This window comes from Nerophis ophidion, linkage group LG13 (assembly GCF_033978795.1).
Source record: "Nerophis ophidion isolate RoL-2023_Sa linkage group LG13, RoL_Noph_v1.0, whole genome shotgun sequence".
Lineage (NCBI taxonomy): Eukaryota > Metazoa > Chordata > Actinopteri > Syngnathiformes > Syngnathidae > Nerophis > Nerophis ophidion.
Window position 1 is genome coordinate 59,605,286 of NC_084623.1, and position 17,839 is coordinate 59,623,124.

The window sequence follows — 17,839 nt, forward strand, 5'->3', positions numbered from 1 at the left end:
TTTGCGGCTCTTTGACCACTGATGTGGCTCAGCTGCTAAATTGCCGACCCCAACGATTATTCCGTGAGGTTTCCTTATTTAAGTGCCTCTCTCAGGAATCACCCGGGGATAACATTCTCCAGTTTTCACCCGGACTTCAATATTGAGGGTGTGCAGTGATGGCAATGCCTTTAACCTCCTCTACAACATGTCGTCGCGCGCGCTTTTACATCACGCAATCTGCATGTCGACTGGTCACATTTTATATTCAGCCTCTGTTTAAACACGAAAGTGATTGCAACGCAAACTTAGTCAACAGCCATACAGGTCACACTGAGGGTTGTAATATAAACAAACTAATAAGCGCCACACTGTGAACCCACACCAAACAAGAATGACAAACACATTTTGGGAGAACATCGGCACTGTAACACAACATAAACACAAAAGAACAAATACCCAGAATCCCATGCATCCCTAACTATTCCGGGCTACATTATACACCCCCATAGCACCAAACCCCGCCCACCTTAACTGACACACGGAGGGGGTGTGGAGATTTGGTGCTAGCGGGGATGTAAAATGTAACCCGGAAGAGAAGGGATGCATGGGATTCTGGGTATTTGTTCTTTTGTGTTTATGTTGTGTTACAGTGCCGATGTTCTCCCAAAATGTGTTTGTCATTCTTGTTACTGCATGTAACATAACATGTCAATCATGGATAACTTCCCATCACAATTTATATAGTGTATATATATATATATATATATATATATATATATATATATATATATCCATCCATCCATCCATCCATCCTTTTTTTACCGCTTATTCCCTTTTGGTGTCGCGGGGGGCGCTGGCGCCTATCTCAGCTACAATCAGGCGGAAGGCTGGGTACACCCTGGACAAGTCGCCACCTCATCGCAGGGCCAACACAGATAGACAGACAACATTCACACTCACATTCACACACTAGGGCCAATTTAGTGTTGCCAATCAACCTATCCCCAGGTGCATGTCTTTGGAAGTGGGAGGAAGCCGGAGTACCCGCAGGGAACCCACGCATTCACGGGGAGAACATGCAAACTCCACACAGAAAGATCCCGAGCCTGGATTTGAACCCAGGACTGCAGGACCTTCGTATTGTGCGGCAGACGCACTAACCCCTCTGCCACCGTACATATATATATATATATATATATATATATATATATATATATATATATATATACAGTGGGGCAAAAAAGTATTTAGTCAGCCAGCGATTGTGCAAGTTCTCCCACTTCAAATGATGACAGAGGTGTGTCATTTTCATCATAGGTACACTTCAACTGTGAGAGACACAATGTGAGAAAAAAATCCAGGAATTCACATTGTAGGAATTTTAAAGAATTTATTTGTAAATGATGGTGGAAAATAAGTATTTGGTCAAGCATTCAAAGCTCTCACTGATATATATATATATATATATATATATATATATATATATATATATATATATATATATATATATGTATATATATATATATATATATATATATATATGTATATATATATGTATATATATATATATATATGTATGTATGTATATATATATATTTACACAAACATATATACATACATTTATACATACATACACACATACATATATAAACATATATATGCATAAATATATATATATACAAATACACACAAATATATATACACATGTGTGTGTGTGTATATATATATATATATATACATATATATATATATATATATATATATATATATATATATATATATATATATATATATATATACACATATATGTATACCTTGTTGACCTTCGTAATGAACTTCCTAAAGTTTGATATTCAATAAAAATATAAAATGCGTCAAACATGGATTTTTTTCCCATCAGGCTTTGTAATGGATTTAAATGGGTTTAATTTTGAAAAAAAATTTTGGCAATTGGACATTTTTGTAATAATATTCACAAAGTTCAGTAACCATGTCTGTTGACATTTTGTGCCGGTTGCATTTTTTTTTTTATTATTGCACCATGACTAGGGAAGGTTGTTTGCATTGGGTCATATGAGTAAATGCTGTGTGTGGTCCCACAAAGTATGCAATTAAAGGTCATTGAGCTAAAAACTAATGTTGCCCACTAGGTGTCAACAAAAAAGCAGCATCCAAGTCGCCTGAAGTTTAACAATTGATTCTAAGTGCAAACGATAGAAACACCGACTCTGGAGCGAGTGAGCTAATCCATCCAAAGTTTGGATTCATTTCTAAAATGGTTGCCCGTCCCTCAGGCTTTTGTCCATTAGGTGTCTGCATTGGCAGGAACCGAAACTGAAAGCTAAAGTTGACGTGTGTGTCAAACGCAGACACATTCTCTTCCACTTTCCCTGCAGGCTGGTCTACCATGATGACATCATTATTATTAATCACTCATGCGAGTGCATAGGTTAGCGTCTTCATCCTTGAAGTTTCATCAAAATCTATCCATAACTGTTTTGAATTTATGTTGCTGACTAATAATCAGACTAATAAATATCTGAGTATTATAGCAATAAAAATAATGCGGGTAACACCAGAGTGGGTCATCACTTGCTCGCTGACGTCTTACTTTTATGATATGATGATATTTTGGACAGCAAACCTTTATCGTGTGTCCGCATGTGTGCCGTCAAACTTTTCTTATGTAAATAACTTTTACTACAGGCCGAACAATGAAAAGTTTTTTCTCCCGTGTGCGTTCGCACGTGCGACTCCATGGCTGCGCTGTCAGTGAATCTTTTACCGCAGACGGAGCATCTGAGGGGTTTCTCTCCCGTGTGCGTCCTGAGGTGTGACACCAAGTCTACTTTCTGCGTGAACCTTTTGGCGCAAACTGAACAGCTGAAAGGTTTCTCCCCCGTGTGCGTCCTCATGTGTCGCTCCAGATTGGACTTCCGGGTGAACTTGTCGCCGCAAACCGAGCAGCTGAAAGGTTTTTGGCCCGAGTGCGTTTTTATGTGCGACAACATATTGGACTTGTGGGCGAACCTTTGATCGCAAAGTGAACAAGAGAAGGATTTCTCTCCCGTGTGTTTCCACATGTGCTGATTCAAGTAGTGCTTGTAAGAAAAGATTTTGCCACAAACCGGACAGCAGAAGGACTTTTCTCCCGCGTGAGTCCTTCTGTGCGACACCATGTCCACTTTTTCACCAAATCTCTTCCCGCAAACTGAGCATCTGAAGCTTTTTTCTCCCGTGTGTTTTCTCATGTGAGCAACCATATTTGACCTTTGGACGAATCTCTGGCCGCAAAATGAACAGCCGAAAGGTTTTTCTCCCGTGTGTCTCCTCATGTGTTGCTTTAGATTGGACCTGCGAGCGAAAGTATCGGCACACACGGAGCAACTGAACAGTTTCTCTCCAGTGTGCGTCCTCATGTGCGACATCATGTTGGACTTTTGAGCGAATCTTTGCGTGCAAACTGAACAACCGAAGGGTTTTTCCCCCGAGTGTGTCCTCATGTGGGATATCAATCCCACCTTATGACGGAAGGTCTGACCACAAATTGAACAGCTGAAGGGTTTTTCTCCCGAGTGTGTCCACATGTGTCGGGTCAGATTCCTTTTCAGAGTAAATCTTTTGGCACAAACTGAGCAGTTCCAATGTTCCTCGCCCGGATTCTTTGCAGAGCATTCGGAATGTTGCACATCGTCGCCACAGTCTGTATCGCTGCTCAAAGCTTCGTGGGCGTCCTCCTCATCTTCAGCCTCGGCGTCTGACAGTGGAGCTAAGAAGAAGTCTGCTTGTGATCCTCCATCAGCTTCTGTCGCCATGCGGTGTTGCTGTGAGCTGCTGCCCGGATGCTCCGCCCCCTTCTTGTCCTCACCTGGACCTTGGTGAAGCCTTGAGGACTCAGGTGGTTCGTCTTCACGCTCTTCAGTCTTCACAGACAGAGGAAACTTGGTGAGAGCCGCCTCCTCCTGAGAGATCCACATCTCCTCCTCTTCCTCTTTAATGTGGGGGGGCTGTGGATACTCCTGTTGCAAGGAGGAGCCCCGCCCCCGAGGTTGTTCCGGACCACCAGTCAGTGGCTGAAGGTTCTCAGGACACAACCAACATGGGGACTCAGATGGTTTGTCGTCAGGCTTCACAGAGAAACCAGTCGGTGGCAACTTGGTGAGCTCCTCCTCTCCTGGCTCGAGAAGACATTCTCCCTCTTCTTCAGCTTTAATGTGCGGGGGCTGTGGACCTTCCTGCTTCCAAGTGGAGCTCCGCCCCTTTGGCTGAAGGGGATGTTGTCCTCGATGACCAATTAGCTGCTGGACATCTGCCAGACACAACCAACACAAGCACACTGAATCTCGGATTTTTGATCACAAGGAACTTTTTTTACATTTGTGTAAAAACCAGGGGCCTCATGTAACAAGCTTGCTTACCCCCAAAAATCTGGTTAAGACCTTTTTCACGGCAGACATGAGATGCATCAAGGTCATTGAGCTTAAAACTAATTTTGTCCACTAGATGTTGACAAAAAAGCAGCATCAAAGTGGCCAGACTTTTAGAATGATTGCAATGTCCCTACGAGGCAAATGTAAGAAAGCGTCTAAAAGGGGGTCAGCCCCCTGTGCGAGTGGCTTTTAAAACAAATTATGAAAATGCAAAAAGATGGTGAAAAAACATATATTTTGTTTGAATATGCTTTCTGTCGGAGAACAAACATGACACAAACCTTCCTAATTGTAGAAATCCCACTGTTTCTATCAAACATGCTTGATTGATGACAGTATTGGGAGAGTGCTGCTTAATCCTACTAATTCCAGCAGTCCTAGAACTCAAATTTCTCCGATGCTGCCACAGAAAAACTTTTTTATGCCACTCCTTGTATGCCTCATTTTGTCCACCAAACATTTTATGCTGTGCGTGAATGTACAAAGGTGAGCTTTGGAGATGTTATTGACTTGTGAGGAGTGCTAATCAAGCATGTTTGGTCACTGCTTGACTGCAAGTTAATCCATGCTAACATGCTATTTAGGCTAGCTGGATGTACATATTGCATCATTATGCTTCGTTTTGTAGCTATTTTAATTTCCTTGACTTAATGTTTGTCCTCTTTATTTTATGTATATTTGCATGTCTCATGACACATTATCTGTATGTAATATTGACTGCATTTCTGATAGTTATTTGTGCGCCATGTTGTTCCAGACCACAGCAAACGTTACCCAGCTTGCAAAGATGATAATAAATCCATTAGAAGAAGACTTTAACTTGGACACACACATCTATACCTTTGGCCATTCTAAGTCAGTCATTTCCAGGAGTTATCTCACCCTCTGAGACGTTTTACTAATATTTTCTAGTGTTGTCAAAATGTGTAGAATACATTTTACATTTGCCTTCATTATAACACTTGTATAAGACTTAATTTTTTGCGGTTTCCATTCAAAAAGAGAATATGTATTTTTTTATTCTGTTATTGTTATTTTGCAGTAAAAACTAGTTTCAGGGAGTGTTGAAGGCAATTCCAGTCGTGTGCAATTTATTGAACATTTTGTTTCCCATGTGTTAGTATTACTCCAAAATATGCAAACATGAGTCCAATAATATAAAATGTGTTTCAAGCAAATAAAAAAGGCAAAAAAAGGCCAATAAAATTATATATTTGTAACATACGATTATTTATCTCATTTATTTTTCTGAGAGCTGACAAACCTAAAAGGCATGTAGTCTACCTTATACTTGTAATATTGATAAATAATACCTTCAACATGTAACATAATAATATTAAATATTACCTTCAACTTGTAACATAATAATATTAAATATTACCTTAAACTTGGAACATAATAATCATAAATCATTCCTTCAACTTGTAACATAATAATATTAAATAATACCTTCAACTTGTAACATAATAATTATCAATAAAACCTTCAACTTGTAACATTATAATAATAAATAATACCTTCAACTCGTAAATTAATAATGATAAATAATACCTTCAACTTGTCACATAATAATAATAAATAATGCCTTCAACTTTTAACATATTTAATATTAAATAATACCTTCAACTTGTAACAAAATAATATTAAATAATACCTTCAACTTGTAACATAATAATGATAAATCATTCCTTCAACTTGTAACGTAATAATAATAAATAATTCCTTCAACTTGTAACAAAATAATAATAACAAATCATCCCTTCAACTTGTGACATAATAATAATAAATAATTCCTTCAACTTGTAATATAATAATATTAAATAATACCTTCAACTTGTAAAATGATAATAATAATAATAAATAATAATGCCTTGAACTTGTAACATAATATTAAATAATACCTTCAACTTGTAACATAATAATATTAAATAATACCTTTAACTTGTAACATAATAATATTAAATAATACCTTCAACTTGTAAAATAATAATAATAATAATAAATAATAATGCCTTGAACTTGTAACATAATATTAAATAATACCTTCAACTTGTAACATAATAATATTAAATAATACCTTCAACTTGTAACATAATAAATACCTTCAACCTGCAACATAATTATAATAAATAATTTCTTCAACTTGTAACATAATAACAATAAATCATATCTTCCTTCAACTTGTAACATAATATTAAATAATACCTTCAATTTGTAATATAATAATAAATATCTTCAACTTGTAACATAATAATAATAAATAATTTCTTCAACTTGTAACATAATAACAATAAATCATATCTTCCTTCAACTTGTAACATAATAACAATAAATAATACCTTAAACTTGTAACATAATAACAATCAATAATATCTTCCTTCAACTTGTAACATAATAATAAATAATACCTTCAACTTGTAACATAATAATAAATAATAACTTCAACTTGTAGCATAATAGTAATAAATCATTCCTTCAACATGTAACATAATAATAAATAATTAATTTAAATTGTAACATGATAATAATTAATTCCTTCATAATAAAAGTAAATAATAGCTCCAACTTGTATCATAATAATAATAATAACTAATTCCTTCATAATAAAAGTAAATAATAGCTCCAACTTGTATCATAATAATAATAATAACTAATTCCTTCATAATAAAAATAAATAATAGCTCCAATAATGATAAATCCTTATTTCAACTTGCAACATAATATTAACTCATACCTTCAACTTGTGACATAATAATGATGAACAACATGTAACTTAATAATAAAAATGATAAATATTTAAGATAATAATGTGAGTTTTGCAAAGATGTTCCAGTTGTGTTTGCTTTGATTCTCCTTACTTGTTCCAGAAAGTTCCTCCTCATTCGACGCTCTCCTTCTTCCAAACATCGCACACATTTCCTCCGCTGCCGCCGCCATCGATCCCTCCTTCACAAACAAAGATGTTGTTTTACTTATTTTATTTATTTGCTGCAGCGACATTTCACATTTAGCATTTAAAGCACTTGCTAGCGTTAGCTTCTATGACGTAGCTACAGCCATTCTGTACTACGGAAGCCGATAGGAGCAAACGCGCAGTCGAGTCCAAACGCTACAAATACAAAACAATATACGCCCAAAACAAAACAAACCCACATAAAACACAAATCGGGAGCTATAACTAAGGTATTAAAATACATAAATATAAATTAAGGTCAAATGTTACTGCTCGATTTACTTTGCAGCGCGATCCATTTGCGCATGCGCCATATCAGCAGTTTACGTTCATCACGTGACCGCAGTTTTTTCTAAAATATTCAAGAAAATAAAACTGTTATTGCTAAAAATAAAAAGATAAATAAAAAAAAACCTAACTCATAATCGATGGGTGGAACTGAAATTGATATAGAAAATCAAGTATTGAACGTAAAAACAATATATGGTTTATTTTTTTAACACTTTTATGGGTAGGGGACACTTGGATCATCAAAGCAGATTTTTTTTAAATTGTTATAATATCCATCCATCCATTTACTACCGCTTATTCCCTTTCGGGCCTGCGGGGGGCGCTGGCGCCTATCTCAGCTACAATCGGGCGGAAGGCGGGGTACACCCTGGACAAGTCGCGATCTCTTCGCAGGGCCATTGTTATAATAATGTATCAAAATCAGTGTTGTTATGAATTATTGACCTATTTAAGGCTCCAATTAGTTCACATCAAATATTGCATTTCAAGAAATGTTTTGGGGAAAATATTGCATATTTTGTGTTTCTTTGGGGAAGAAATTGCATATTTTGTGTTTTTCTGGGGGAAAAGGGGCGTAAACATTTTTAAAAACATTCAATGGATAGATGTAAAGTTGATTCATTGATAGTTGACTGTTGAAAGTAAAAAAACATGATTGAATGACTTTTTTTGAACACTTTAATGACTGAGACCCTTTAGGGTACCCGGGATCTTTAACATTTACCACAATTGAGGTTGTTTCAAAAATGAAAAATATCAAAATGGCACGCAGTCATTTTTCAGTGTGCAGCCCTCAGTGGACACACCAGCTGGAAATACTAAAAAACGAAGAGAGTAACTTGTTTTTGTAGTTTTGATGAATTTGCATTCATACTCTAAATAGCCTCTCTTTTTAATGACCTTTGCACTTTTTGTGCCCAAACAGCATTTTTCTTTAACATGTCTAGGCTTTTTTGTAACAAACAGCAACAATGCCTGTCTCTTTTTTACAGACATTTCTGTACCCTTCAGTCCATTTATTATCAATTTGTCCCAGTTAAAGTACAATCGTTTAAACCCGGACAGCTCAACGTGCTTCACATAGCTGCGGTCTCTTAAAATAGCTAAATAAAAGCTCAATACACGATGATAAGTTCAATTTTGAAGGATACAATAGACAATAATTCAAGAACATATTAGACTTAGACTTAGACAAACTTTAATGATCCACAAGGGAAATTGTTCCACACAGCAGCTCAAATACAAAGGATGGAAGGTGTAAGATGGAAAGAATAATGCAGGTATAAGGTAGGCTAAAAATGTATCGTAGTAGCAATATAAAATAACATATAGGTAATATTTACATATTATATATACAGTATATGATATACACTGATATATTATAGTATATGTTTATATAATACATACAATATAAAACAGATGCCATGTACAATATTACTGTAGATGTAACAACTGCAGCATAAAATAGAGAGTAGATCCAAACATGATGATCAAAAGTTCATACAAAAGAGAAAATGGCAATAATCAAAGACAGAAACATCTATTACTGTTATTAATATAGTTATTATGCCTTAATTATGATTGTAGTGCATCCATAAGACACTTAATTTCTTCCACATGTTGTTATTTTGCAGCCTTATTCCAAAATGAAGGAAATTCTTTTTCTTCTCAAACGTCTACCCCATAACGACAATATGAAAATGTTTTTATTTTTATTTTCTGCAAGTTTGTTAAGAATACAAAAGATTAAAAAAATCACATGTACATCAGTAATAATTTACCATATATTAACAGAATGCCACTACTGTACATAAAATGTCTAACAGCCCAAATTGCATGAGAGTTGACTTCTTGTGTATGGATTTTCTATTAAAAAGAATGTAAAGGTTGTTCCATACAGCTGTATTTTGTGGTGGGCAATTTGGTGATATAAAAAATCGTCTTTTTTCATTTTTCATTTATAAACCATTATTTATAAATTGCAACATCTACAAACAGTTGAGAAATAATAATCAAAATTAAATCAAAAACTGTACAAAAACAGTACAAAAGAGCACCAGGGGGTTGTAAACTCAATAAGAGTATCAAAAATAGAATATATATATATATTTCATTCTATTTTATATATATATATATATACATATATATATATATATATATATATATTGCATTCTATTATATATATATATATATATATCATTCTATTATATATATATATATATATATATACATATATATACATACATACATATACATACATATACAGTTGAGAAATAATAATCAAAATTAATTCAAAAACTGTAGAAAAACAGTACAAAACAGCACCAGGGGGTTGTAAACTCAATAAGAGTATCTAAAATAGAATATATATACATATATATATATATATATATATATATATATATATATATATATATATATATATATATAGCATTCTATTTTATATATATAATATATATTGCTTTCTATTATATATATATATATATATATATATATATATATATATATATATATATATATATATATATATTGCATTCTATTTTAGATACTTTTATTGAGTTTACAACCCCCCATATATATATATATGTATATATATGTATTTATATATATATATATATATATATATATATATATATATATATATATATATATATATATATATATATATATATATACATACATGTACAGTTGAGAAATAATAATCAAAATTAATTCAAAAACTGTAGAAAAACAGTACAAAACAGCACCAGGGGGTTGTAAACTCAATAAGAGTATCTAAAATAGAATATATATATATATATATATATATATATATATATATATATATATATATGTATATATATACATATATATATATAGCATTCTATTTTATATATATAATATATATTGCTTTCTATTTTATATATATAATATATATTGCATTCTATTTTAGATACTTTTATTGAGTTTACAACCCCCCATATATATATATATATATATAAATAAATAAATGATAAATGGGTTGTACTTGTATAGCGCTTTTCTACCTTCAAGGTACTCAAAGCGCTTTGACACCACTTCCACATTTACCCATTCACACACACATTCACACACTGATGGAGGGAGCTGCCATGCAAGGCGCCAACCAGCACCCATCAGGAGCAAGGGTGAAGTGTCTTGCTCAGGACACAACGGACGTGACGAGGTTGGTACTAGGTGGGATTTGAACCAGGGACCCTTGGGTTGCGCACGGCCACTCTCCCACTGCGCCACGCCGTCCCCAATATATATATATATATATATATTGCATTCTATTTTATATATATAATATATATTGCTTTCTACTTTAGATACTTTTATTGAGTTTACAACCCCCCATATATATATGTATATATATATATATGCATATATATATATGTATGTATGTATATATATATATATATACATACATACATATATATATATATGCATATATATGTATATATATATATATATATATGTATATATATATATATATATATATATATATATATATATATAAAACAAACAAAGTGCAAAGCCATAGGCTCACACACAAGCTCAGTAAATAATTTAAATGTGGAACGCAGCATCATCGTTTTCATATCTTTTTGGTTGTTAGAGGTAAAGAGTGTTTTAACGGAGGGTTGTAATTCTTTTTTAAAGGCACAAAAAACATGTCGGCTCTTGAGAAAGTTGAAGAAATCGTCTTATTGTTGTGTGCTGAGCAAAAACAAAACAAAAATCAGGTAACCGCCCCTTTTGTGAAGCAGTGCACTGCGCATGCTCCGTGTAGTAGCCGGTCATGGCGGCGGTTGTGTGTTCGTCCATGAGGTTCGGCGGCGAGCTAGCCCGCTAATTCGTGCGCTCCGTGACTTGAGAGAACCCTGCGAGGCGCGGCCATGGCGGGAGTGTTCGACATCGACTTGGACCAGCCGGAGGAGGAGGTGTCGGATGACGAGACTGACGAGGTAGTTGAAACAAAGACCCAAATTGTCACGGCGCCAACTCTAACTAGCTAGTCCGGGCGTGCTAGCTAGTTAGCCGCCGCGGCCTGCTAGCCCGGGCGAACACAATCTAACCCCGCTGCTCGCTGCTCACTGCTCACTGCTCACTGCTCACTGCTCACTGCTCGCCTCGTAGTCAACACAAGAGTGACAGTCATCATTCTTTTAGCTAACCCAAGCCAAGGCTGTCATGGTGTATTAGTGCAAGCCCGGTGCTGAATGTCTGCGTGTGCAACAGTTGTGACACTCTGCCTCTTTGTGGACTTCTAAACACTTTCTGCTAATCTTCCACAACATTGCTGTCAAAATGTGCATTTCAACACTTTGACCTGCTATTTAAAGTCTCTGCCTAAATGTCCCATTTATTGATGTCCAATGCACGTTTCTGAGTTTGTCACTTTCAATTTTGGCTTCTGCAAAACACCTGGCAACATGTTGACGTTCATGCAAACATGATTAGGCAACTGTTGCTGATCTCAACGTCAACATCTTCTCTGTAAGGATGCAAGCTTCAACAGGATGGAGAAAACATGCCTATATTGTAGGGCTGGGCAATATTGCCTTTTTTTAACATCACGATATGTTTAAGCCATATCGCGATATACAATATATATTACGATATTTTGCCTTGGCCTTGAATGAACACTTGATGCATCTAGATAGTACTTTATTGATTCCTTCAGGTGAGTTCCTTCAGGAAAATTAAAATTCCAGCTGCAGTGTACAGAGTTGAGATCAATTTAAAAAAGAGTAAAAAGTAAATAATGGGGGTTTAAAAGGAAACAAAATAGAGAATATTACAAAAAGAATAAAAACAATGGGAATAAAAATATAACAGTAAAATAAGAATATAACAAGACAAAGTAGGCAGTAGTGACCATGTTATGAAAACGTATTGCACTGTTATTGTTTTGAATCCCCTGTCATCCTTGTACCCCCCGCCCCCCGTCCCAGAGAGGAGTTGTACAGTCTAATGGTGTGTGGGACAAAGGAGTTCTTGAGTCTATTAGTCCTGCACTTGGGATGAAGCAGTCTAGAACTGAACAGGCTCCTCTGGCTACTGATAACACTATGCAGAGGGTGACTGGCATCATCCAGGATGCTCACTAGTTTGTCAACAGTCCTCTTCTCTGCCACCGTCACCAGTGAGTCCAGTTTCATTCCCATTGTAGAACCGGCCCACCTGATCAGTTTCTCAAGTCTGGAGCTGTCCTACTTAGATGCACTGCCCCCCCCAGCACACTACCATGTAGAACAGAACACTGGCAACCACAGACTGGTAGTACATCCACAGGAGTTTTCTACAAATGTTGAAGGAGTGCAGTCTCCTGAGGAAGTACAGCCTGCTCTGTCCTTTCTTGTACTGGTGGTCCGTGTTAACAGTCCAGTCCAGCTTATTGTCCACCCAAACCCCGAGGTACTTGAATGAGTCCACGGTCTGTACCTCAACTCCCTCGATCACAATATAATCACAGCAGTATGATGATTCCATGTGTCTACATTAAAACATTCTTCATACTGCATTAATATATGCTACTTTTAAACTTTCATGCAGAGAGGGAAATCACAACTAAGTCAATTGACCAAAAGTGTATTTATTACAGTTATTAAACAATGGCACAAACATTCAAGTCATTTCCAAAACATAAAGTGCAAGATTGTCAGAGACATTTTAAGTGTCAAATAAAAATGAGCTGCATAATAGGAAATCAAAATGTATTCGTCCTTCACTATGTGGTATGTTACTACGGTTATGAAATTCTCTTCATTCTCTAGCGAGTGACTTTTCAAATGATGCTACATATTAGCAGTAATGCTACTTTTTATAGCAACGCTTTTACTCCACACATGACAAATTACGGTTGTCTGTTCGACATATTCCCAGTTCAATCCGAACCACCGCCAAAGGATGGAAGCCCGGCTGTTTTTATTGGGAATTAAGTCTTCCTTCATGTGCACCTTCTTTCTCTCTTACGGCTACGTTAGCAGCTAACGTAGCCCAGTGTGCTACCTCTCTGCTCTGCGAGGGCGTATACATATGTGACGTATGACGTGACAGTATGTGACGTATGTAAGAATGTGCGCCTGCTTGTCTGAGAAGGAAAGAGAGGAAACCGTGAGAAGAGCCTGAAGTGTAAAGCCCGCAGCTAAAAGCAACTGCGTGAGAATGTATGCTCGAATATTACGATATAGTAATTTTTTATATCGCATGGAGACAAACCCGCGATATATCGTATATATAGATATATCGCCCAGCCCTATGTTCAATGCACGTTTCTGAGTTTGTCACTTTCAATGATTAGGCAACTGTTGCTGATCTCAACGTCAACACCTTCTCTGTAAGGATGTAAGCCTGAACAAGATGTTATACATGTAAACATTATGTACATTTGGCTTACTCACTCTTTATAATGCCTTGGAGTTCTTGGAATGCATGGAGTTAGTGTGTACAGTAGGTCAGTGTTTTTCAACCTTTTCTGAGCCAATGCACATTTTTTTCATTGAAAAAATCCAGAGTCACACCACCAGCAGGAAACGTAAAAAATGAAATTTGGCGGCCAATATTGACAGTAAAAAGTCGTTCTCAAAATTGTTGGATATGAATTCAAAGCATAACCAACCAAGCATCACTATAGCGCATGTCTCAATGTAGATGTACTGTCACGCCCTGTCACATCACCTTGTGACTTATTTAGATTTTTGGGGTGTTTTCCTGTGTGTAGTGTTTTACTTCTTTTCTTGCGCTCCTCTTTTGGTGTTGATTGTCATGGCATGTACGGATGTACTTTGTGGACGCCGCCCGCTCCACACGCTGTAAGTCTTTGCTGTCGTCCAGCATTCTATTTTTGTTTGTTTTGTAGCCAGCTCAGTTTTAGCTTTGTTTTGCTCCAATGCCTTTTTTTAGCGACACCCTGCCTTTTGTTTTCTTTTTGGTTTAAGCGTTAGATACCCTTTCACCTGCGAACCATCTTTGTCGTTCCCGACATCTACAAAGCAACTTGCTGCCACCTACTGATATGGATGAGTATTACATGGTTACTCTGCCAAGCTCGAGACAGTAAAGACACTCAACAAAATATTTTTAACCCAATTTTTAACCCAATTAGGTGAAATTACATAATCTCCCACGGCACACCAGTCTGTATCTCACATCACACTAGTAGCGATTGACCAAAATGGATTTTTTTTTACCAATACTGATTATTAGTAGTCAAGGATGTCGATCATTTGCAGTAAAATTATTTAAATATGAATTGTAGGCTTTAAGTTGTGTTTTTAATCATTATTACTTTGAAAACGTGGGACAGGCGCTAATGTGGTTAATTTAGCGGAAAAAGACATCCATCCATCCATTTTCTACCGCTTATTCCCTTTCGGGGTCGTGGGGGGCGCTGGCGCCTATCTCAGCTACAATCGGGCGGAAGGCAGGGTACACCCTGGACAAGTCGCTACCTCATCGCAGGGCCAACACAGATAGACAGACAACATTCACACTCACATTCACACACTAGGGCCAATTTAGTGAAAGACATCCAACACCTTAATTACGTGTATCAAAATATAGAAAATCTCCTGGAAAAAGTGGTGAAAATATGACATTGCTCTACAACACGATTAACTAACCATCTACTCTATTTTATACAATTTTATAACAGTTTATGGATTTAATACACTGTAAGGTTTCCTCGATGAAATATTGCGAACATGTAAATGAAAAAAAATGTTGGCTTCACGCAAATTATAAATCAGACATTTTTTTAAGCAGGCTGACATCATTTCTTTCTGGATGTTACAAAAAGTATGAGAATGGCTGAGCCGCTGCCTTTTCTTCTTTACTTACTTGTCGACCGACTCGATGGCTGCAGTAGCAAAAACAAGACGGGACGTGGAATGAGCCAGGAAAAAAAGACAAAACTGGATTTCCAGGAATAAATGAAAGTTTTGACTGGTCGGCGGAGGAATTGTACTGTAGGGGACCAGCACTACAGGAGGGGGACATAAGTCTCACAAGAACCTGAATAAAAGCTCTGTCAAATACATAAAAAAGGGAGAATTATTGACAATGAGAGTAATATTTATCATTAAATTAATTAAAACTTGACCAAAAAGGGAACTTACACTGATGTAGTCTACTTCACTATGTTTTTAATACTAGTATATGTGTGTGTTGTGTCTGCTGATGTCATTGTAAACAAACAACAAAAAAGGCTGATACCGATAAACAATGCCAGTACCTTTATTTCAAAATGCCAAATATCGGCGCCGATAATAGGTAGATCTCTATTGTACAGTTCATTAAAGTCACTTTGTGCTTTCTGCGGACTTGTTTTGCCGCAGTGCTTCGATTCCTTCGTGTCGCATCACTTTCTGCTCTTCCTTCCAGGCACAAATCAATGACATCATGGACCAGTGCAGTGGATTTGACTTGTAAGTATTGAATATCACTCCTGGCCCGGGATGCTATGAGCACAACGCATATCGAACCTGTCTTTGCAGCAACATGGAAGGCTGCGAGAAGATCGAGATATCAGAAGACAACGTCAACCAAGGGACGGAAAACATTAGACCGGAGTGTTTCGAGCTGCTGAGGGTTTTGGGGAAAGGCGGCTATGGGAAGGTATGTGAGGCAGCGATGGTGGCGGTAACTCATCATGTGACAAGCTCGTGAATCGTCTCCCTGTTTGTGCAGGTATTTCAAGTTCGAAAAGTAGTTGGAGCTGCTTCGGGCAAAATATTTGCTATGAAAGTCTTAAAAAAGGTATGTGTGTATTTCTTCTACTTTGTTAATATTTTCATCAGTAGAGATGGGTAGCAAATCCAGTACTTTTTTGGCAGCGACCATATTTCAACCGTCCAACAATGCTATATTATCTGAAGGTAACGTTGCAAGTTTCCATGCCAATAAAGCAATTGACTCAAAAAACGCTACAGTGTAAGTAAAGTAAGACTCCACTCTATGTTAATACACATTGGCTTTGCTATTGACAGGCTATTGATTAGCATTAGCCAGATTTTAACACCTCCAAATTTGCTAATGAAACCTACAACTATGATGCATGGTGTATTAAGTACAATACTTACGGTATTAACACTTTTTGGAGCGCAACAAGATGAGATTCAGCAAAGATTGAACTAACCAGCCAACACACCATAAACTATACTTTTACCTGTATTCCCTTTTGTGAATTCTTCTTCCCGGAAGTGAAAAGCAGTGATGGTCAACCGAGCCAAGGTGGGTACAAAAGAGGCTTACATTTTCCTGCAAAAAGCAGATATAAGCAAAAAAATCAAACTATGAAATGGAATAAATCCCTATACTTTTAACTTCACGTCTACTGCTAGGTTTGTTGCTGTTGCACACGCCGTTTACGAGTAATGTGGTTTTCCTGTCTTTATCAAAATATAACTATTGATGTCATCAGGGTGTATGTGCTGAATGATTCATTAATGATTCTTTGTCAAAATATAACTATAAATGTCAACATAGTGTATGTGCTGAATGATTCATTAATGATTCTTTGTCAAAATATAACTATAAATGTCAACATAGTGTATGTGCTGAATGATTCATTAATGATTCTTTGTCAAAATATAACTATAAATGTCAACATAGTGTATGTGCTGAATGATTCATTTGTGATTCTATCCATCCATCTATTTTCTATCGCTTGTCCCTTTCGGGGCCGCAGGGGGTGCTGGATGATTGTTTATCAAAATACAACAATAGATGTCAACATTGTGTATGTGCTGAAAGATTCATTTATGATTGTTTATCAAAATATTACTACAGATGTCAACATTGTGTATGTGCTGAACAATTCATTTGTGATTGTTTATCAAATTAAGAAATACAAATAACATCAAGATGATACTTAAATGGGAAATAATAAATGTTAAAAGTATATCAAACAAACCTTTAACGAAGCCGCAAACTCCGGCATAGTTTGACTCCGCTCCCCTGGACTGGAGTGTGAGCTAGTTTTCTCGACGTTTCGTAAAATCTTGCGCTCTTCCGCCCTTTTTGATTACCTTTCGAAGAATTTTAAAGAAAGGTTGATCCTTTTCGCCATTTGAACGATTCGTACATCCGAAAACAACACAATAATAGAGCATATGTTCTTTGAGAAAGGCTAAACGGCGCCTAGTACCCATTGACAACAGAGCTCCCTTGACCACCA

The 17,839-nt window shown here is 36.3% G+C and overlaps 2 protein-coding genes across 2 annotated transcripts in view; one reads left to right on the forward strand and one right to left on the reverse strand.

Moving 5' to 3' along the window:
• Positions 1-1,798: 1,798 nt before the first annotated feature.
• LOC133564999 (gastrula zinc finger protein XlCGF57.1-like) lies at positions 1,799-7,664 on the reverse strand. Its single transcript, XM_061919495.1, has 2 exons — positions 7,271-7,664; positions 1,799-4,291 (listed from the first exon to the last, which is right to left on the reverse strand). Exons 1-2 carry the CDS (start codon positions 7,410-7,412, stop codon positions 2,571-2,573), a joined length of 1,863 nt encoding a protein of 620 aa, XP_061775479.1. The 5' UTR covers positions 7,413-7,664; the 3' UTR covers positions 1,799-2,570.
• A 3,760-nt stretch (positions 7,665-11,424) lies between these two features.
• rps6kb1b (ribosomal protein S6 kinase b, polypeptide 1b) overlaps positions 11,425-17,839 on the forward strand; it is a 29,264-nt gene continuing 22,849 nt past the window's right edge. Inside the window, exons 1-4 of the mRNA XM_061919314.1 lie at positions 11,425-11,624; positions 16,045-16,088; positions 16,158-16,278; positions 16,351-16,419. Coding sequence (XP_061775298.1) covers positions 11,556-11,624; positions 16,045-16,088; positions 16,158-16,278; positions 16,351-16,419 — 303 coding nt within the window. The 5' untranslated portion in view covers positions 11,425-11,555. The remainder of the gene's footprint in view (positions 11,625-16,044; positions 16,089-16,157; positions 16,279-16,350; positions 16,420-17,839) is intronic.